Genomic DNA, 23,404 nt, shown 5'->3' with positions numbered 1-23,404 from the left:
ACACCAAATTATTACCCTTTGTTTTTGTTCAGGCGCTCAGATCATAGAAGGGATTCAGGCGTCATACAAAAACTAATACAAAATGCCTATTTATCACCAAAATTGGTAAATGTATGTACCTAAATAGCTGCTATGGAATGTATCTAGGTGACCTGGAGATACAGCCGGATTATACAGGGTGGAAACGAGAAGTTACAAAATCCAAAAATTCAATGTTACCAACTTCCATAATCTGTAACCTATTATTGGTACCATTTGAAAGAGCTCGTGAAGCACGTTCAGAATCAGTAACTAGTTTTTCGATATCTTGTATAGTTTAGAAATAATCGAGTGAGATCACTTATCGTTCCATATGTATAATCACCCTGTATAATCCGGCTGTATCTCCAGGTCACTTAGATACATTCCATAGCAGCTGTAATAGACATTTAGGTACATACGTTTACCAATTTTGGTGATAAATAGGCATTTTGTATTAGTTTTTGTATAACGCCTGAACAAAAACAAGGGTAATATTTTGGTGTTATACATAGATTTCGAATATAAAAAATATATAATTCAACTAATTAAGACATGACAAAAAAACTGAGGTATGTGTCGTTTCTGTCGGTTCTGGGTTTTTTTTGTATGGGGCGTGACCGTTCTTCTTTTGACACGAATAATGAAAGATCAACCCCATACTTCGAGTCAAGTTTACAATACGAATACGAGTACCTACTTGTGCTACTTGAGTCAATGCGGACTTTTTCTTAGCGATTAAAAGTTCATAAGTAGGTTAAAGTTAATAAAGGGAAAATTTACCTAGAGAGAGAGGGAAATTTTACCTACCTTTCAGAGAGAGGTTCTTAGTGTTTGAAACACGCAAGCTACTCGCTATCTTAAAAATTGTCACTTAAGAAAAAACAGGATACGTTTTTTTATCCAATCGCGAACTATGTAAAACGGGTTGACTTAATCGGGTTTACGCCCACGCAATAAAAGAAGGGCGACTATAATCAAAGAAAGCTATAAATAAGTCGATATAAATACAAGTAGCTTTGGATACCAAAACGGCCGGCGATATTTTGGGCAACATTAACGCGCTCAACGGGTGGCAACTAAACGGCTCTAGTATGCGCCAATAGAAAATGTAAATTTTTCTAACACAGTAAACCTAACCTACCTAACAATGAGTCGTCTATTAAGTTGCTTATTATTTGAAGAAACTTATCTTAAGTTTCAGAGATACGTAATGTTCAGGATTTAAGGGCGGTTACATCTCGGATTGAGTCAATTTTTACCCGACTGCGCCAGAAGGAGAAGGAGGGTTATGTTTTTCGCGCTTACGAAATTGTCAGTTTAAATAGGCGCCAACTATAAAGCCCGTGCTGCTAGGTAATTATGCGGCGGCGGTGGGCGCCCTACAGCTAATATATCGCCATCGCAGCCCTAGTAAACATCTGACGATAAACTTAATGAGTCACCCTAAACGCTTCCGGGCTAATTAATTGCCGTTATATGTATAGGCAATGTAATAAATCGGAAAATAAACATTAGGTAACTACACCTCGGCCACAACACACTGAAGGTTCGGTATCGTCGGACTTTTCTTCTGAGAACACTGAATGGTTCCAAAACAAACTTATCGAGATAAAATACATTTGCAGTTGAAAGCGTTGAAAGATAATGTTTTCCCTTAAGTTTACATCTGGAAGTTTTTCCTTTTCTTTGAAGGCGCGAACCCTAAAATAGACAGCATCCATCCAAGAAATAGAACCTTAAAGAGGAATCACTTACAAAATTAAGGCCACAAAATTGGTTTGCGGCCACTTTTTTCATTTAATCCCAATATTTGATTTAAAACCCCCATCCAAAAATAAACTAACAAGCTTTACTCAGCTTTTTCAGTTAAGCCGGTAAATACAAACACAGGCGAAGTACGAACAGTCTTCCGATAAGGCTCAAACGAATAACGAATCAGAGTCTGAAAAGTAAAAAAACTGATTCATATTCGTTCGTAATTGAAGGCAACATCAAAGAGAAGCAATTTTCCGATAGCCACGGTCGAACGGGATGGCGCAATGAAAACTGGCTCATGCTAGCTGCACTTAAAAAAACGATACGTGTAAAATACACAGCACTGTGTAGATGCCTCATTTTACCGATGAAACAAAAGATCTATAGACTACCATTGTAGAATCGATTGAAAAGCATTCGTACACGGGAAACGAAATCGGAAAAATCGTTTTTAGATAAATACTTAAATCCAAAACAAATCTATGATAGACATGCTAAAAATGAGCCCTATGCAAAAGCTTTCTTTCTTGTCATCTAAATAATCACTTAGCCAGAATACTTAATTACAGTGTAAAGGCCTCAGATCATAGAAGGGAATAGATGTGAAACGGGGGCGTGGCGCGTGTCTCCGCGATATGCCCAGAAACGAACATCGGTCGCGTAGCTAGGTTAGTCGCGATTCAGTCGTACTAAGGAAATGTTCTCCGATATTTTGGATAATGCGTCGTTACGTGCAATAAAACAAGTGAAACGAAGAACTACAGGAACAATGGAGTCATTTACTACATGTAAGTATTGCAAATCCATTGGTATTTTGCTTATAAATAAAAAAAACTAAACATTTTTACGAACGAATTCAGTGCCGTAACAGTTACTGCGATATCGAAATCAGTGGTGATAAAAATTCTAACACGCTTGTACATTGACGATTTATTTAGCAACCACTTTATGTCATGCTCAACTACTGCGCAATGTATTTAATTTCTTCCGATACCCACTGTCGTGTGAAAATACACAGTACGGCCGCATGTGCCGGTCGTAACATAGTGCCGTGCTCGTGTTCTAATGCGGTTTCCTATTATCGATAAATAGAAGTAAATTATAATTTTCTATTTTGTAATTTTAAATAAAAAAATGATGTGTTACTTGCGATTATAAGATTTTACAAAAAAAAATAATAACAGTAGAAGTAATTAGTAACTGTCAACATGTAATTACTATAAGGGCTAGTTGAAAGCCTAATATAGGCATTATTTTTGATAAACATAATAATTATGCGGTACGCAGATCGCCATAATTAAAAAGTAAATGCGTGATAGTAGTTAATAATAACGTATAGTAATAAAAAGGTTTTCATACATAAGCATTTTGTGAAATCAGTTTCGAGCCTTGCCCCTAGCGATTTAAAGTATCGATATCTTGTCGACTCCATTTTATTTTTGTTCTCTCACTAGCGTTTTCAAAGTGTGCGTCACGTCACGCGGCCATTGATTGGCCATAAGGCATGCCTTCTGGCCAATCACAGCACTTTTAAGCCGGTTGCACATGTTGTCGTAGACTCTCAGTCGCTTTGTTTTTACACAGTTGAATGTGTGTGTGGGGGCTGTGGTGGGGGAAATGTGGGGACACTGGTTCTCGTTGTTGTTACGCGCGACTTCATATCTATTCTCTTTCTATGATCTGAGGTAAAGGCCAAAAATGTATCTTATAAAATAAAATCTACGTAATATATATTTATTGATGACGTTCCGCTCACATGTCATAATTATTTTGTTTTGAACTGAATATTTCTCTATCATTTTCGAAAAGCTTTTCCTTCTAAGGCTGAGTTGCACCATCTTACTTTAACTTCGACAAGCGTCAAAAATCTGTCAAACTCCATACAAAAAGCACCGGTAATCGTTATTGTTACGGTTAAAATAAGGTGGTGCAACTCAGCCTAAGTATATGAGATAGTTCCGCATATAAGAAATTTAATGGCTGCCTTAATTAGGCACTTTAGTTGCACCGCTTTCGATTAAAACCGAGTAAATAGAATCTGTGCGCCCGAGCAAACTAGATTTCCTGAGGAGCTGATCTATTTTTGCTAAGTGAAACAAAACGGGGGGAAATTTTCTATTAGGACTCTATGGCTTTGGCAACAAGCTTCGTTTGTATGCAGACGACATCCATTGGAAGCTGAACGCAGAGTGCCTTCTACGCTCACCACTAAATCAGTCCCGAGCAAATGGCCCGACAGTGTATAGGTCCATTAAAAAATCAGGTCAACGAAAGATCAGAAAGTCACATCATATTTACTACGAACTCGATGTAGAAATACAGCTTACTAATAAGTTACTCTAGAGAGCTATCTACATAAAATATTTCTGGCCCAATCACAGCCTCCTACTTACATATTAGTTTATGAAACAATAGGGTAGGTAGCTAACAGCACTAATAAAAAAAACGTACCTCTCGTACCTTGTATAGAACGCAAACTGAAATGACTCTACCTTTATGTAATTTAAAGCTACAACAATCTAACTCGAATTATTGGGTACCAGGACTTGTTTTCAAATAAGTAACGCTCTTATGCATATTTCATCTAGTTAAGCTCTGCTTACCTACTCTCAAAGTCAATTCAAGAGTCCTTAGTATTAAATTACTTACTACAAAGATTATGTTCATCTACATTTTCGCAAAGCCCGGCTTATAGGGAAACAATATAATATTATTATATCCAAGGGTACTTACATAGGAGGCACTGCTATCGAAATGCCCCGTGAAAGGTATGGGACACGGTCCGAGCCTCTTTCATATTCATGACGCTAAGCTCCAAACTTAATTGCCTGCAAAGATGAAAAACAGAACGAAAAATTAAAATTCCGACCCGTACTTATATTTATTATGTAATGTAAATAAAAAAGGACTTACTGGCTTATGTTTTAGGGTTGCTCGTGTGATCCTTACAATACCTACAGGTCGGCCTAGTACTTTTTTTTAACTGGGAATCAAACACTGAACCTACGAGCTCTCTTGGCTTATTAATGAAGAAGGTGCGTGTCGGATCCAGTTTCAGTTTGGTAAAATTTTGTATTGAGTAGATAAGTAGGTACCTATAGTATAGGTACAAGATATCTGTTACCAACCCAACTCAATTTATTGCAAATGACTCAACCACGTCGGTTCACGGCCTATATCGTTATTATTCGGAGTTTTACCAAAATCACAAACATTGAGCGGAGCCGAGCCGAGCGAGCATCGTTTCCTGTTCCAGTTTCATTACCAATATTGATACGTAAGCTCCTTCGATTCAATTTCCTTGGCAGAAATTTGGTTGCTTACACATCCGAAGGCGAGTGATTGACGTTTATATAACGACCTCATGCGATACACCACAACGTCATAAACCTCCAGCTACGGCTTACTCCTGCCCGTAATCGAGGGTACTACAACTTCGCCAGGCACTCAGGTAGATTAGGTATTTGCTAGAAAGCCTTTTGTAATAATAAATAATATCGGTCATGCACACTAATATCATTTTTTTAAACTTCGAATACCTACCCACATTTCGCGCTAAATCACGCGGTGCTTACACCCGCATAGTGGCATAATATGACTAAGCGTAACGTCAGCAATTTTAAAGGCGTCTACTACGAATTGTGGTCAATTATTATCTACAAACAATTGTCAAAAACTAAAACAGCTAAAAAAACTTGATGAATCAGTGTTTTCAAGGTACCTGAAACACATTTCGTCAAACAGGCTTCGAGGTCAAAGCGTTTGTTGACGCCCTCCTCCGCAGAACATGATCTGAATAAAAATGTTACCATTATTTATTCTACCTCTGTTGACTTGGCAGTTACCCTAAGAGAAATGCCTTTAGCTGTTCGAGACCGTAGTCTTAGCAAATAGGAAATATTGACGCAAGAGAAAGTTTTCCGTCACCTCTTTGCATTTGTAATCCACTCTGAAAGGTTTTGCGGATTGACCTTGTACGGCGGCAACTTATTTGCTGTCTTGGCTTCTAAATATTTAACCTAGATCGGACGGAATTTAAAACTGGACTAAAAGTTGAAGATGTTACATCCGCTTGATTTAACTATGTAATAAAGAAGTAAAAGAAAATAAATCTGAGCCTCATGGTTACAAAAGTATCAGCAAAAAAATTCTGCGAATGTGCGCGGGCTGAACAAACTTTACTAATGCCCGCATTTCTTTGTAGATTTTATTACCTTTTTCCTACTTTTACGTCATAATATTTTTATTTTGAATATTACAGTATATAGTCCAGTCAATGAATGCCTTAACGACGGTGTAGAGAGAAATCCGTGGAACACAATTTCTGATTTCGGGACTTTATTTAGACTAATTAGGAGGTGAACATAGCAAAAGTCCCCGCCCTTATCCCTTGAGCTGGCGGGGTGAGGGGGGTTTAAAGGTACCACTTTTCGGTTTTTCGCTTAATCCTCGGAAACTATGCATCCTAGTGACATGACTACTATAAATCGAAAAAAGCTTATTCAATTTGCTATAGGTGAGAAATTCAAGTTTTTCTATATCTTGTATAGTTTTCGCGGCATCTGCTCTAGAAGGTCTGTAATATTGGAAATTTAATTTTTGTCTTACATGTTCCCATCAGAAGAAAATCGACTAAATCAACATTGAGCAAACATTCTAGACATGCGGGAGCATGTTAAGCCTAGTTCCAGGGAGGGGACTGCACTGTGCGTATATTTAGACGAACCACTTGCAGCCACTTTTGACTCCTCATCACTCAAAAACTACTGTGCATTAACACTTCAAATTTGGCTCATGTGTTGAGACTTACGATATAAACATCAGCTTCAAATATTATAAATATACCTCAAACGGTTATTTAGGTATTGACGTTCAAAAATCGACATTTAGGACACTAAAATCTATCTTCTACCTGTGAAATGTTAAAATTTACTGGTTTTTTATTTCTTCCTTTGTATTTACACATCTACCTATCTGGATGCCAAATTTGAACCTTCAAGGTTATCTGGAAGTGGTTAGAATTTGGTCTATAGGTCAGACATATAGATTTTTGGACATCAATACCTTAAGAACCGTTTGAGGTATATTTATGAAATTTGAAGCTGGTGTTTATCTTGTAAAGTCTCAACACATGAGCCAAATTTGAAGTGTTAATGCACAGTAGTTTTTGAGTGATGAGGAGTCAAAAGTGGCTGCAAGTGGTTCGTCTAAATATAGGCACGGTGCAGTCCCCTCCCTGGAACTAGGCTTAACATGCTCCCGCATGTCTAGAATATTTGCTCAATGTTGATTTAGTCGATTTTTTCCTGATGGGAACATGTAAGACAAAAATAAAATTTCCAATATTACAGACCTTCTAGAGCAGATGCCGTGAAAACTATACAAGATATAGAAAAACTTGAATATCTCACCTGTAGCAAATTGAATAAGCTTTTTTTGGTTCAAAGTAGTGATGTCACTAGGACGCATAGTTTTCGAGGATTAAGCGAAAAACCGAAAGGTGGTACCTTTAAACCCCCCTCTCCCCGCCGGCTCAAGGGCTAAGGGCGGGGACTTTTGCTATGTTCACCTCCTAATTAGTCTAAATAAAGTCCCGAAGTCAGAAATTGTGTTCCACGGATTTCCATCTATAATGCTTTGTTGACTGGACTAGTAGGTAACATCGTAATAAACATTTCTTCGAAACATTCCGCCACATCTCTTTACGTTATTAGAAAATTGCCTTTATGTTTGAACAGAATGGAGGTTGACATGAAAGGCTTGGCAGTAATTGCTATTTGTGTATAAAGTCCAATATTATGGCTCACGTCGCATGTTACAAAAGCCTATTATGGTAGAGCACTCAGCGCAGATAACGTAAATCTAATAGAGACTCTATCAGCTCGATACTGTCGTGAAAATTGATTTATCTACCTTCTTACCTACCTTGTTGTTTATACTCACAAATTATATGCACAAGAAGCTAGCAGTTTTACCTAGGTATCTTACGAAATTTTCCTTACGTAAACCAATAAAATATTTTACTTCTGATAATAAATTCTCATTTGGGTAAAGGATTTCATTCTACCCGCTAAATTAGTATTATAACGATCTTCTCCAAAAGTTCAGGTAATAGCCATCTGGTGGACTCAAATGGAAACAAGAGCCAAACGTTTCAGCGCTGAAAATTTCAGAACCACTGCTATGTGCAAGATGCTATTTTAGATGATTCGGACACGATCAACAAGATGGAGTTTGATTTAGTTATGCTTATAATAAGAAAGATATAAATTAGTGTTAATAAATAAGTATTTAATAAATAAAAAACACCAGTGCCCTAAGCACGAAAAATTATCGTTTTTAGTTATGGTATGGTATCGAAACTCTCCAATTAGCAGGAGTCATTCATGCTCAAGGCATAGAACAATAATTATAATAAGGTGTTGTATGTTTATGTACTATCTAATTTATATTAGGCTAATAATTTATGAAAGTCAGGATCAGATTAAATTAAACTTCATAGTGTGCTTAAATCGTGTATTACAAACTTAGTGAATAAAAAAACTTTGGGTTATAATATAATATGGCATACAAATTGCACTTACAATCTCGGTGTAGGTATCACTTTGGTAAAACAGACAAACAGTTGAATTGGTACACAAAAATCAACAACTGCAAATCACACAAAAGTAACTATAACAATAAATGCATGTTTGAAATGACTTTGAATATCTATACTTATAATAAATCTGTAGAGAGGTCAATTCTGTACATGAAATATATTTTCAAAATAACTATCAGGGGGTGATTAGTGATCGATACTGATGCCAAAAATGCAATCAGTAAAATTTTTGTCTGTCTGTCTGTCTGTCTGTCTGTCTGTCTGTCTGTCTGTCTGTCTGTCTGTATGTTCCTTATAGAAACAAAAACTACTCGACGGATTTTAACGAAACTTGGTACAATTATTCTTCATATTCCTGGGCAGGTTATAGGATACTTAGGAATTCCCACGGGAACGGGAATTAGCGGGAAAATCCTTTTGTACGAAAAATCTAAACCGCTTAAGTTAGACGCTTGAAATTTGGCATGCAGGTACCTTAGTAAACCTAAAGCTTAGTTACAACAGGATATTGCAAAATTCCCACGGGAACGGGAGTTAGTGGGAAAAAACATTTGTATGAAAAAATCTAAACCGCGTAAGATAGACTCTTGAAATTTGGCATGCAGGTACCTTAGTAAACTTAAAGCTTCGTTACAACAGGATATTGCAAAATTCCCACGGGAACGGGAGTTAGCGGGAAAAAACATTTGTATGAAAAAATCTAAACCGCGTAAGATAGACTCTTGAAATTTGGCATGCAGGTACCTTAGTAAACTTAAAGCTTAGTTACAACAGGATATTGCAAAATTCTCATGGGAACGGGAGTTAGCGGGAAAAAACATTTGTATGAAAAAATCTGAACCGCGTAAGATAGATGAAGGGGGGGTAAAACGAGATCCACGCGCACGAAGTCGCGGGCGGCCGCTAGTAATAAATAATTCAATACAATACACGTATTTGTAGTAACAACAAAGCGTTGCCCCCGAGCAGGGCAGGATGTATCATTTGAGACGGTAACAGAACGCATCCTGTCATTAGAATGGATATAGACTTCACACGCCTTCAAGATAAAATTTTATACAAATCAAAAATGAATGCATGTGAGTCGTCTCTCTAATCTCCAATGTCTGACATAGCTTGTCGAAATATCTTAGTAGTGTCTCAAACCAACGCAATCAGCCTGCGTGCGCTATGGCGATCAATGCGTTTAAGTCTGATCGCTGTCGTGTAAGCATTGATTTAGCCGAATCTTAAGAGCTGATCACCTACACTAAGATCATATTATTCAGCGTGAAACTGATCTTATTCGTAATACTACATTCATATCACAATTTCAAACCTTCACTAGAAGATTTTACCAAATAATAAGTTAAATATTTACATCGCTTTTTAAATGAAAAAAATATTGCTCGATTTTTATGTTGTGGCAAACCGAATACACAAAATTTATAAACAATGACTAAATGGCCATTTTAAGACTAATTACAAATATGACATTTAAATAGGTAGGTAGACATTAAAGCATATAGGGATTATAAAATAAATATACATACTTGTAAAGGCTTCGGCAGACAGCGGGCAGGTCGGGTATTCGCGGGCCTTTAATTACAGATCGAGAATAGTTTAAATTTTCAATAATGTAATAGGCAGACCGCTTGTTTCAGCGAGTTTTAACCCGCTCTAGACATGCCAGAAGTGTACCAAAGCCTTTCGAATGTGGTTATCATATAATATAATATAAAGATGATAATAATTAAGAAAACAGTTTAAGAGATTTCAAATATTTCAAACCTAACAAACAAATGCACAGCCTGGAAAAGTAAATCAATAAATTTTAATGATTATAAGTTATAACAGTCATCAAATATTTTAAAGGCACAATCTTTTAATTTATTTATGACTTCAAGAGATCCCTAACTCTAAAGACTTGGTTTTCTATAACCTTAGAATACATGTCACATACAAAGAAAAAACGTGGAAAAAGCAATTGATTTCACTCAATATGGTGGGGACAATAAGAAAGTTAGTACTTCTGAGTAATTCGTTTTGCAGGAAAATATTTTATAGTAGCGGTGTTAACAAGTAGTTACAGTAAAATTAATTCTTGATTGATTAAACAAAATTTACTTTAACACATCTAGTAAAGAAAAAACGTAAACATAACTTTAACGAGAGTGGAAGCGGATATTACATAGTATTAAGTGCGCTTATCGGCAAAACGAAATATGCGAATACTATAAACAACTCCAAAATTAATAATGTTGGTAAAAACAGGAAATGGGACTTGTCCTACGACACTTTTCTACCACTGCAACTCCTGTATAGCCAGCGTGGCCTTCAATTAAACCCAACCAGTAACGGTTGGAAACAGGAAGGAAGGATAAAAACAGGAAAATAAACATACACTCGCTACAATACCCAAAATAAATGAATAATTCATAAAAACAAGTAATATGTTAGTTCTGCTTCTGATTCATTAGTTTGTCCAATGCAATCGCTAATTTACCGAGTCTTTGTATCAATAGGTTACTACGCAGTTACTGCGTAGTTGTAATAATTTGTCGTATCAGATGTCACATACCATTTAGCTTAACGAATGTCGTTATTGCAATGCAGACCTTATGGCAATTTTAGAAGGTTCAACCTTTGCCTTCGTTTTCGAATCAGATAATATCAAGATATAATAATACATAATATTATTTTTATATAGTTAGTAACTATTAGTTACCTATACACAAGAGACAAATACAGTGTGTCCGGGCATGTAGTGATCAAACTTTAAGGGCGTAATCTACGGACAATTTTATCGGTGAAAATACTTTAATTTGGGGCTTGACCCATTTCTCGCATATTTACAAGGATTTAAGTTTTTAATTTTAAATTTTCACCTCTTCCTTCAAAAACAAGTGATAGCGTGGGTAGTTTAACATTAATAAGCAAAAATTTTATATCATGCGATAGCCAATAAAATTATCTATTAGTAGAAGTAGAAAACAGATACAAGTATCGTACATTTTAAGGGTGTAACAATGGATTTAATTAGAAATAAACACGATTTTTTTCACATCTTTTTCAGTTATTTCCCAACACAAGAAAAACCAGGTCGTTAAGGTATGTTTTATTTGCATTTTATTATTAGTATTTGAGCTATTCTACAAAACCAATGTAAATTTATTAGTCTACGTCTATTAGTTTCGACGTAATTGTTGAACAAAGATACCCCTTCCCAGCGGTTTCCATAGCGCACGCGACATGCGAAAATGCACTGCCTGAAAGAATCACACAACCTATTCCGATTACTATGGAAACCGCTGGGAATGGGTATCTCTGTTCAACAATTACGTCGAAACTAAGAGACGTAGACTAATAAATTTACATTCGTTTTGTAGAATGGCTCAAATACTAATAATACAATGCAAATAAAACATACCTTAACGACCTGGTTTTTCTTGTGTTGGGAAATAACTGAAAAAGGTGTGAAAAAAATCATGTTTATTTCTAATTAAATCCATTCTTACTCCCTTAAAATGTATGAAACTTGTGTCTGTTTTCTACTTCTACTAAAAGAGAATTTTATGGGCTATCGTATGATATAAAATATTTGCTTATTAATGTTAAGTTACCCACGCTATCACTTGTTTTTGAAGGAAGAGGTGAAAACTTAAAATTAAAAACTTAAATCCTTGTAAATATGCGAGAAATGGGTCAAGCCCCAAATTTACAGTATTTTCACCGATAAAATTGTCCATAGATTACGCCCTTAAAGTTTGATCACTACATGCCCGGACACACTGTATAAACTGATCATTAGTCAGTTGGGGCATAATTTATACTTAATTTTCTTTATATTCCAAATACAGGCATTTAAATACAATAAAATTAATCAAGAAAAGGTCCCTTAGCAAGAGCACATACAGAACACACGCGTGGCATAAGACCGCCCCTTTTGTGGTTGTCACTTGCGCAGTGCGGTAAAAAAACGTGAGCAAATATTGCGCCATGATTATACATTATTACAATCATTATACACATATTAAATTTATTGCTCTTGTTTTTATTGTGTAACCACTTTGTGTGTTCTCAGGCTGAGGTACCTAAACAGCCTTTAGCTGATCAAATAATTATAACATTGTATATTCCTTTAGTGCTTTATCCCTTTGGAGCAAAAATAAAGTTTGAGTCTAATACCTTGTGCTTTCTGTAGACTTCAACATCGTCAATTGCTGGACACCTGAAAATTACAATAACATTGATTACAATATGCTTCACAGCAGAACACATTAATATACAAATTGAGTTTATCTGAAAACTGCATATCTCCAAATACTGATAAGATAGTAAAAGTGACTAATGCAGAAGCTAGCTATGGCTGTTCATTTATAAATTTATACATATTTGTAAACATTAATGATTATGAAGAATACAAACTTACAAGATCAGTCTTCCAGGTCATGCCAGTCGAACCCTTATAACTCTTTCGACGTCACCTCTACACAATGGACAGTTTTCAATTTCCTTTTGTGAACAAAGAAGGCAGCAACACATGTGTCCACATGGAACAAATACTACCTCGCATTTTGCATCCATACAAACAACACACTCCGACTCATATGTGGTGTCATCACTGTCACCAGCAGTGACAACTCCACTACAATTCTGTTCAGTAACACTCGGTTCAAGAGGTGCACTAGGGGTAGGTGTATCTGGTACATCATTCATCTTCTCATATTTGTTTGTATTCTGATTCTTTGCTTGAACATACTCATTGATTGCCCTCAAAATACCTTCTCTATCAACAAGTAAAGAAATCCCAGTCTCTTTCAATTTCTCATCGTCAATGTCCAACAAAGATCCGTCTGAAAACAAAAATTTCACCAAAAATGGCAAACAGTGTATAACTCCTTCTTGCAACAAATAGTTGGCTAAAACCGGATCCAAGTGTTTGCCCACATCCAGTAAAGTTCTTGGGGCAGAATCCATCAACTTTTGGTAATTCTTCAACCAAAAATCTGTTGATTTTGCATCAGTATCGTTTTCCATTTCTCTTACTGTGACAATAAGTTGTTTTCTTCTTTGTGTCTGCTGATCCAAGAGATCATCTAACAGAGTTACCATTTGAACTCTTTGCTGCATCAGTTCATTGTAATTGTAATTTATCTGCAATTTTTTCTTCTCTTGTTCTATTGTACTCAGTCTGGCTAAATGTGATGAAATCAATGCTATTTCTTCATTTAAACTCCAACTTTTTGCATCAACTCTCTCAATTAATGAAGCAACAGCTGCCTTTTGGACATCCTGATCTTCCAGTAGCTGTTCAACCAAGGCAGTACGGGACTGATCTTTTGCTTTTAATAAATCCTGCAATTTTTCTGTACCCTCCATATCTTGCAGTAGCAAACTTTCTTTTACATTACTTTGACTGTCTTCATAGTGTTTTTTGGAGTTTTGAATTGTGTAATCTTCCTCTATTAGCATTTCCATTGCTTTTAAAACATCAGATTTTTTAATATTATCATAATTTTGTCTAGCTATTTCAAGTAATCTTTCATGTTCAGACTGTTCATATGCAAGCTGTTGTTGTAATATTTCTGGCTTCAAAAACTCAGACTGTATAAAGTTTTTAACTAAACATTCAATTTCTTCCTCATCTTTTTGAATTGCTTTTAATAATCTTTGCCTTTCTATTTCTTTAGATTCATGAACTTTTGCTATTTCACTGTCCAATTCTTGCTGTTCTTGCAAAACTTTTGAAAGGAATCTTTCCCTCTGCTGTTTAGCAGCTTCATGAAATTTGTTTTCTTGCTCAATAATAGCAGCTTCTTGCTCTTCCCATGTAGCAGTGCTATACTTTACAAATGGATCTATGGTCACGCTTGGAACCTGTATAGTAGTTAGGTCCGACTCCATTGGTAAAGGAGAAGTATATTCTACCTCTAATTTTTTGCAAAGAAATTTCATAATTTCTGGAGTACCAAGGCAAATAACATGTGGTGGAGGGAAAATAAAATAGTCTGAATCCAACTCGATAGTTACAATATTTGATGCTAGACATAGTTCTGGACAAAGTTCGTTCAATTCTTCATTTTTAGTGATATTTAACTTTCTCAGTCTCTTTAACTTGCCAAGTGCAGGAGTCAACTTTTTTAGTCTATTTTTTGAAATATCTATTATTTTCAAATTTTGCAAGTATTCTATGTTATCTGGTATGAACTCCAAATAGTTATTATGGACATGTAATTCAGTCAAATTTACTAAAAATTTAATATCATTAGGCAACTTTGAGAATTTATTGCAACTTACATTGAGGACTTTGATAAGATACAAGTCTGATAACAAGCCGCCTTCATCCAACGAATGCAGGCGGTTCCCTTGTAAATATAAATATTCTTTTCTGTACACTTTGCAGATTGAAAAAATTCCAGAAGGGACTTGTCGTAGTTCGCAATCTGTCAAATCGAAGTCCGGTTCTGGAGACTCTTTAGCTATGTAAAGTTTCCTCTCCAGCTTACCTCGTGAGTCACTAGTATTAGAATTCTTACCAAACAACAACATAGTCGTTTGATTTACGCACGATACAGCACAACCCATTAAATTATCAAAACAATAATCCGCACAGAATAACCTCTCTGTCACCGATTCAAAAATAACATTGCTGTAAACCTAGCTAAGGTTTATGCACTTAATTAAATGCTAAGGTCTTGATTATCACAATCATTTCGATAAGCTGATTCAATTCATTTTCATTAGGTTATTCGTCACAATCGTCACTGTTGTTGTGTTGTCAAAATAATGACAATTTGAGGTTATGGCTGTCAGTTGTCAGTGTCAAACTGTTTTTTTTTACGGAAAATACAAAGGCATTATACCATACAGCGAACTCTTCAGGTTTTATTTAATATTTTCAGTTATAATAATCTTAAAATGACTCTAGTAAACTTAATTAAATGATATGATGATAAATGATATACCTCCCTTTCCCTTGAGTTTCAGTAAAGATGTGGTGGTTTACTTAGACTCCATTTTTGGACTTCTTGAGTTATATTGGGAGTATTTTTAGGAAACTAATTAGGCTCTAGAACTTTAGATATATTGGATCATTTAAATTTATGTTTATTAAATACCGGTGAGCCGACGCGACGGATATTACCTAACGAAGGTATTAGTATACCAGATTTATCTATTTGCACACCCAATTTAGCTTCTTCTTTAACCTGGACAACATTAAGCTCGTCATTCGGAAGTGATCACTTTCCTGTTGTAATTACATTTCCTAATGAAGTAGGTAAAACATCAGAAAGGCGCCCACCTCGTATGAAGTATAGGTTAGCTGATGCAAATTGGTATGCATTCCAACAGGAAGTTCAACGCCAGATCCCCTCGTTACCTAATGTCTTTAGTAGTAATCATTCAGAGTGCGCGGAAGCAATCTAAACAATTAAAAAGCAATTAAAACAGCTGATGAAATGTTTGCCACTAAAAACCATTCAAATAAATAGTTAACTAATGTTGACCTGGACGCTTTGCTTTCCCGCCAAAAAATCCATCCTTAAAAGTTGTAAGTTGTAATCTATGGTTGTAATGTAATGTAGAGCGAGCTTTTGAAACGGCACGAGCAGCAGCAGTGACTGCAGTAGTAAGATTGAAGGAACCATTTGTAAGAGTAGTGATTTGAGTTTGATTCATGCCATCATTTTAATGTATTTTTAATAAATTTTAATATAGTACAAGTATTAACCCTAATCTACTTAGGGTTGCCTTGCCTTACTCATTCCATCCAGGTTTGTACGGATACCTATGCTTATATTTTATAAGCTAATTTACTTCAGCACTGGAGAAAAAATTAAGCGTGTAAAATTGTTGAAATAAAATGCAGTCTTTATGGATAAAACAAATTTATTATAAAAGTATCTAAATACAACTAACAGTCTTTACTTTTAGGTAACTTGCCTTTTCCAAATTATTGATGGTGAATCCTTAATTTTGGAGATAGATTATCTAATTAAATTGGACCGTCAGCAGTAGGTACCGTCTCATCTGTGGTAGGTAAGTAGGTACAGCTTCTTCTTATCGTACTGATGGAAAACGAATTATTTTTACAACTTAGATTAATAAAGTTTTACAAGACCAAAACTCTACCCTTCGGCACTTCGGGCAGCGTTCCGTGTAGAGCTCATGGCCATAAAACAAGTAACTAAATCTAATGCAAAAAAAATTGCTAAAGTTACAAATAATCAATATTTTTGACAGAGCACCTTACATTTATAATTAAATTTAATTATTTAATTTATATATTAATAATAATTAATTATTATAAATTCATTGAGTGGTTGCTTACTTATGATTAAATTACGTTATTTTAGCGCTAGACTTAAGTACCTTTAAAAACAGGTAGGTAGTTACCTAATTTATCTCTGAGAAGGTGGACTTGTTTGTACATTGTGGGACTACTACTTATCTATTATCTTCATTTGATTCACTGTCTTTTGATTGGTAATGTTTGTGTGGGTAATATTCAATTAATTTTTCACTGTCAACTTTATACCAATTGTTAGTAAGAGGCACACGCGCACCAAACAGGGAATATGGCTGCTTCAGCTGTGGAGAAAAGGAACCACTATATTTGGATGTGTTATCGGCTTCTTGTTCCGTGCTCCCTGATTGATCTTCTTCTATTACGATATTTTGATGAGAACCTACAGGAGGCGTACCGTAATTATATGACTCTTTGTCATAATCAACAGGGTTACGCTTCAAATAATCCTTTTGATACCAATTTTCGTATGTTGGTACTGGTACGCCGAACAAGGCATATTTTCTTTTCAATTCATTGTCGTTTTCATGCACGGAGGGATCGTAAAGTCTGCTATAATTATGTTTATCTTTTAAATTTTCGTAACGAGCATATTCAGGTGTTTTAATTTCAAGTGATCCGTTTGAGAAATGCTGGTGGACTTTAAATGGATATGCCGTGCGGTATAACGCTTCTTTAACAGTGGGATCATTATTATGTTCATTATTTGGTATAAATTCATACATTTCCTTCGGATTTTGTAACCTTTCGAATTTCTTTTGCGGTTCTTCTGAATACAATGATGCGGGACCATTAATATAAAGGCTTTTTATGTATTCTGATGTTTCTTTGTCCTTTACATCTTCTTTTGAATGCGTATGATCAATGAAATCTTCTGCTATTTTTGGTAGTGATGTAGGGTCTGCAAATTCACTGTAGTCAGTATTTACTTTATAGGCAGTCAGGTCCGGTACGTGTGTATGATAGACGTGTGTCTTTAATATCTTTTCTAAACGCTTAAAAGCATCATTTAAGTCTTTATCATCAGTTTCTGACGATGTTGCCTCTTTTTCATTTTGTGATGGTGCTGGATTTTTATTTTCGTCGCTTATATCAGTTGTTGGTTTCATATCATTGGCTATATTCTTGGGACTGTTATCATTCGTGCCATCTGGTGTATGGAAACTATTTAGATCTTGTACTTCCTTAAACCCTTGACTTGCGTAATCTTCTTTGTATGGTGTATACAAGTCGGCTATTCGTTTTCCCGATCCGTAGCCTGGGATTTCCTTCGGCGACAAGACTTGCTGCGTTTTACTAAAATAATCAAACATAGGAAATGCTGGCTTATTAATATTATAAGTCTCTGGAGCAGGAAGCAACTTTATAACGACTGTTTTACCTTGATGGTATCCGATACCGTGACCATCGAAGGGCTTATTCTTTGGCCTCTTCTTTTTGATCGTTGCCCTGTGCGTTGTGCTCTCTTCTTCGTCATTGTTGCCAGAGTCAGCATCGCAGTACATTTTATTCAGCTTCTGCGTGTCTTTGTCAGAGAGTCCTACTCTTTGTCCGATTTGAGCGGCACCCTGAAATTATAAACAAATAATAGGGTAGTAGTAGACCAATTACCTATTCAACTTATATATAACTTAGATATATGGATCCGCAAAAAATACCTGTTTGGGCACGATGGTGTCTTGCCCGTTGGAGGAGAAAGCACGTTTGCTGTAGTGCAGGACACTATCGTAATCATATCCCACGCCAAAGTCAGACACGGAGAACGCATTATATTTGCGGAAATTGTGCCGCGCCGCTGAAAACCAATAATAATTCTGTTAAATTAAACATTTTTTATGTTCTGCCTTTCCAGCTAAGCTAAATAAGCTTGTGGTACCTATGAGTATGATCTGTAAGTCCAGCGGACGATGGGGTTCGAACAACTGAGCCTCGAATTGATCGGCAATTCGACACTCTATGGCAGCGGTTCCCGAATGGTGGTCCGCGGAACCCTGGGGTTCCGTGGAACGGCCGCAAGGGTTCCGTAAAAAATATTATCCCACGTTTCGTGACCGACGTTGTTCGCTCGCACCGATTTGTTTACGCACAAGGGAGGGGCAGGGCGTGCGGGCGGAGTAGTACGGGGGTTCCGCTAGGAAAAGTATAATCATTTAGGGTTCCTTGGCAAAAAAAATTGGGAAACCCTGCTCTATGGCACCGTTGGGCTAACTAATCGTCGCAATTTTTCGTCATCCATGCACATGATTAGTATTGCCGACATTTTTGCATCCTGTCCAATGGTTAGCTAACACCTGCCTGCCTACCTACATACATTATGGCATTTGTTAAACTAGGATTTGGCATTACGTAGGTATTCAGTTCAGATTGCATACCTATAGGTAAGCGTGTTTTATTTATCGTCACTTTGTTTTGTGTGGACAAGAATTGCAAAAGTTTCGAATAAAAATTAACTTATATAAGTAAGGTAATTTTGTTTTTCAGAATTACCTAGTTATCGGCCACGCGTTTTTATCATATAAATCGATTTAGAAATAAATTAGTAGCGAAGTAGGTACTTAAGTTTCGAATTTCATCATTCCGATTTGGCATGCAGATTTTTACCAATACAGGTGGGATTGATTTTCATACCAATTAAGTACCGCAAATTACCACGGTGGTCTAGTGGCCTCACTCAGCTTTGAAAATCTTACAACAAACTAGACTCAAGCAAAAGTTAGTGGCGACATTCCCACGATATGGAATAAGTAATTGACTTTTCTGTGCAGCCTCATTGTTATTTAATATTACCAGTGTTACTGTATGACGTCACAAGTTTCACTGGTGTCGTTGTTTGACCTCTGCTCAAGACACTACTATGGGCCTGTACTATTATACAGTGTGAGTCACGTTAAAGTGTACATATGAAAATAGATGAAACTAGACCTATTTTTATCGACAAAAAAGAGGTCAAAAAATTTTTGAGATTTTTTTTAAATTTTTTATAGAATTTTTTTTCTTCCAATTACTTTTTGTAAAGAAAACGTAATAACTTTTAAACTAAGAGGTATATCTTGATAAAATAAAAACAGTAATAATGCTAAATAACAGGCGATACTAAAAAAATACATAAAATACACAAAAAACGCCAACAAATAATAAAAAATGATACTTTTTGAAAAAAATCTGCTTTTAAATTCGTGTTTTTTTGGTTATTTGATAAATTTCTCCAAAAAATGCCCCTATAACAGGTGGTTTTTATTACTTTTTATTATTTTCTATCGTATTATCTTTGTAAAACCAAAAATCGCATGTCTCTATTCCTATCACAACATTTGCTATGATCGTTTGAACAAAGGCCTGCCACAACATTATTCTCCGCTACAGGTAGAGACAATTTTAATTTTAACTAAAATGCTTATTTTACTTTGAAATCCTTTGTTTTTATTTGAAATCTAACTTGTTTTTATCAAAATTACAAATCTAGAGCCATTTTCAGTTTCGTTGTTAACGAAGCTTTGAATGGCGCGCCCGGAGAGGCTTAGTTCAAACGATCATTGCAAACGTTGTGATAGGGATAGAGACATGCGATTTTTGGTTTTACGAAGGTAATACGATAGAGAATAATACAAAGTAATAAAAACCACCGGTTATAGGGGCATTTTTTGGAGAAATTTATCAAATAACCAAAAAAACACGAATTTAAAAGCAGATTTTTTTCAAAAAGTATCATTTTTTATTATTTGTTGGCCTTTTTTGTGTATTTTATGTATTTTTTTAGTATTGCCTGTTATTTAGCATTATTACTGTTTTTATTTTATCAGGATATACCGCTTAGTTTAAAAGTTATTACGTTTTCTTTACAATAAGTAATTGGAAGAAAAAAAATTCTATAAAAAATTAAAAAAAAAACTCAAAAAATTTTTGACCTCTTTTTTGTCGATAAAAATAGGTCTAGTTTCACCTATTTTCATATGTACACTTTAACGTGACTCACACTGTATTCTATACTATGGGTGGCATTTGTAACTTCTTTGGTGTCTTTTTTTTACTTAATATTTTTATTTACTTACTATGTATAAACTTACTTTCTTCTGTTACTTTAAGCATTAAGTTACTTATTTGTAGACCTGTCAATTTTGTGATAAGAATGAAATATTAGGTATGTGAACTATTTTTAATAAGTTACGATTATAAAACCAGTCTCTTGAATGTATGTAGGTAGTGTAATGTACATAGTGCGCCTTGCAGCTGCTGAGCCCATTAATATGAACGTTCAATTATTCAAATACCCTACCTACATGCAGTGGCAACTGTACATACACCGTGCATATTGCATTGCCGAGTTATATGCCTGTGACATAACTAACGAATACTTTCAAATGTTTTATCATAAACTAGCCTTCACCCACGAATCCGGTCGCGTGGAATTTGAACCGTGAATAATACTTTCTTAGAATAAAAATTACCTGCAGTACACCTGACCCGGGTCCGAACAGAAAGGCTTTCTATTACTTAATGTGAACGTTTCACATTCAGAATCAAATCAAAGTGTCCTAGGTTCTAGTGTTTAACTTCTCAACTGTCCAATGACAGTTTAACTTTCCCCCGGGACAAACTTGACCTTCACTGGTTGGGTTTTTTATTGGCCATCAAGCTGTAGATCATGGATAACACAGAAGTTGCAGCGATGGCAACGAGATGTGGAAATAGTAGGTAAATAGTTCTCAACTGTCATTTTAAGCTGCATGAAGAGAAAAAGCACACTGAGGAAAATGTAGCTAAAAACTGGTGATAAATCAACTTACGTTGCACGATGTTCTCCCAAACGATGTCGACGTAGTCGTCCCTGTCAGGACTGCTCTGCATGTGGTAGAAACCCAGGGTGTGGAGCAACTCATGGACTACGGTGCCATGGCGGAAACACCCGCGACCGACTGGGTGACGGCCTGATAAGTTCAGCACCTGATAGCCTCCTTGATAACCCACTTGCGAGAAACAGCCCCGTCGACTACCCTGGAAATGGAAGACAAATATAAAGGAATCACTCAAAACAGTAGCTGAAAAAATATTGTTTCGTAAGCCAATCATTGGAGCGCGTTTTGCATGCTAGCTTCACAAGAATAATAGGTTGCATCATGCATCTTTCTACGTTGATGCTCTAAAAAATATGATAGCTTTTTCTTAAGATTTCAATAGTTAAATACCTGAATTACTACTGCATCTCTATCTCCTTTTCTGTACGGTCTAAATTTAATACAGGATGCACGCGCTATATCTTCGATACCATTTCTGATAGCGTCTACTTGGTCACCAGCTGAAAAAATAATCATACTTACTTGGGCTGTTGTCTCAAAAATTAATTAACTTGCGACTGTTGTATTAATTATGAAAAAGACATACAAAAATGTTCCTTCTGTATGAAGTAGATGACTTCGTTATCAGGCCATCTCTTGGTGCTGTCGCGGAGACCGTTCCTGGAGAGACCCTCGGCAATGTCCTCCACTATCATCCTTCTTTGCCGCTCGTTCAGGATCAAGTCGCCTTCAAACTTGCCGCTTTCTTCCCACGCGTGGTCCGATACCACTTCATCTTCGTCGAAGTCGTTTGGATCCGTGCCCTCTGAATATTTATAGTAATACAATTTATAGTTAATTTTAAGGATCAATTATTAATTCAGTAGCATAATAGAACTGAACCAAGCCAGTTCGTATGATAATGTGCCATAAATATTTTATTTTATGATAAATACATTCTATTAAATATTTTTTGCCATGACAAAACGCATTCTCTGTCTTAAAAAGGGCAGTACACAAGTCGCTTGAAACATCACTAGTAATAGAATCAACTTTCAATAACTTTTACTTACTTTTCAAAGTTTCGTCCAACTTTGACGTCTTTTGGAGGAAGTTCGCGAAATCTTCCAGTTCACTTATTGACATCCCTGCACACTGCACCACCAAACAAGTCATAACAATCACAAATAATTGCTTGCACCTCTTCATTTTCGTTACATTGAATATCCTTACAACTTAATATTCATCAAAACAGGTCCGCAAAATAAGTAAACAAGTCACACGCGTTCAAAGTGTGTCATATTAACGGTATAGGTAACATTTTGCTTTGTGAATAAACTTTTACTCCTGTTGCGCGCGATTTTTTCTAAGGAACAAAACCCATCGGAAAGGTGTAGGATTTAATATAGGTTCAGATACAACCATTTCACAAGGTGTTGGGCCGCAACTGCGCGGGCGCCGCTTGCGACAGCCGCGCCTCCGGTGACAGCAGCCACCACTACTTGCAAGAGCAATTGCTAAATTCACCGCCCGACTTATTTTCGCATTTCATACAATTTTATTTCGGTACGACAATAACTTCGATACTCATTATTTGATAATTGGATTAGTGAAATAGAGAAATCTAAATGGAAGTCGAAATAAGCATGGGCGTCGTCCGTCAAGTGGTTTGGAACTTTGTAACTTTACTGAATGTTCGCAAGCCAATCTTGTCACAATTAAATAAATATCATAATATTTATATTACAAATGAATAAGTATTTCTGCTGTCGTGATACTCTTTTCACTTGTAACCTTTTTTACTATGTTTTTATTTACTTTAGTAGGTATACCCACTAATACCCAGCTTAGAAAAAATATCGTAGGTATGTGAAGTCGTCCAGAAAATGGAAGGAAAGATTAGCCTTCAGGAATATCTGAAGTCGTACTAATTTTTCCCTAAGTGTGTTTTGTTTTACTAGTGGA

The 23,404-nt window shown here is 35.9% G+C and overlaps 2 protein-coding genes across 3 annotated transcripts; both read right to left on the bottom strand.

Moving 5' to 3' along the window:
- Positions 1-11,391: 11,391 nt before the first annotated feature.
- Positions 11,392-15,093, bottom strand: LOC135081495 (E3 ubiquitin-protein ligase LRSAM1-like). Its single transcript, XM_063976213.1, has 2 exons — positions 12,789-15,093; positions 11,392-12,587 (listed from the first exon to the last, which is right to left on the bottom strand). The coding sequence occupies exon 1, from the start codon at positions 14,942-14,944 to the stop codon at positions 12,806-12,808; it is 2,139 nt and encodes a 712-aa protein (XP_063832283.1). The 5' UTR covers positions 14,945-15,093; the 3' UTR covers positions 11,392-12,587; positions 12,789-12,805.
- A 1,138-nt stretch (positions 15,094-16,231) lies between these two features.
- On the bottom strand, positions 16,232-23,056 carry LOC135081481 (seminal metalloprotease 1-like). 2 transcript variants are annotated; one of them, XM_063976203.1, is made up of 7 exons: positions 22,513-23,056; positions 22,047-22,265; positions 21,851-21,960; positions 21,452-21,659; positions 18,326-18,462; positions 18,049-18,235; positions 17,815-17,963 (listed from the first exon to the last, which is right to left on the bottom strand). In XM_063976203.1, the coding sequence occupies exons 1-7, from the start codon at positions 22,646-22,648 to the stop codon at positions 17,902-17,904; spliced, it is 1,059 nt and encodes a 352-aa protein (XP_063832273.1). In that variant the 5' UTR covers positions 22,649-23,056; the 3' UTR covers positions 17,815-17,901. The 2 variants fall into 2 exon arrangements, with proteins under 2 accessions (XP_063832264.1, XP_063832273.1); XM_063976194.1 differs by having other exon boundaries at positions 16,232-18,235; positions 22,513-23,051.
- Positions 23,057-23,404: the final 348 nt, after the last annotated feature.

Source organism: Ostrinia nubilalis, chromosome 2, assembly GCF_963855985.1.
Source record: "Ostrinia nubilalis chromosome 2, ilOstNubi1.1, whole genome shotgun sequence".
Taxonomy (NCBI): domain Eukaryota; kingdom Metazoa; phylum Arthropoda; class Insecta; order Lepidoptera; family Crambidae; genus Ostrinia; species Ostrinia nubilalis.
Note: the sequence above shows the minus strand (reverse complement) of the source record. Positions and strands in the feature narration are given on the sequence as shown.

Bases quoted from the DNA above. Each gene is read 5' to 3' on its own strand.
- LOC135081495 (XM_063976213.1), bottom strand. From the start codon at position 14,944: ATGGGTTGTGCTGTATCGTGCGTAAATCAAACGACTATGTTGTTGTTT.
- LOC135081481 (XM_063976194.1), bottom strand. From the start codon at position 22,648: ATGAAGAGGTGCAAGCAATTATTTGTGATTGTTATGACTTGTTTGGTG. The intron at 22,266-22,512 runs GTAAGTAAAAGT...ATAAATATTCAG, and splicing joins GTTGGACGAAACTTTGAAAA to AGGGCACGGATCCAAACGAC. The intron at 21,660-21,850 runs GTATTTAACTAT...TTCCATTTCCAG, and splicing joins GAGATGCAGTAGTAATTCAG to GGTAGTCGACGGGGCTGTTT.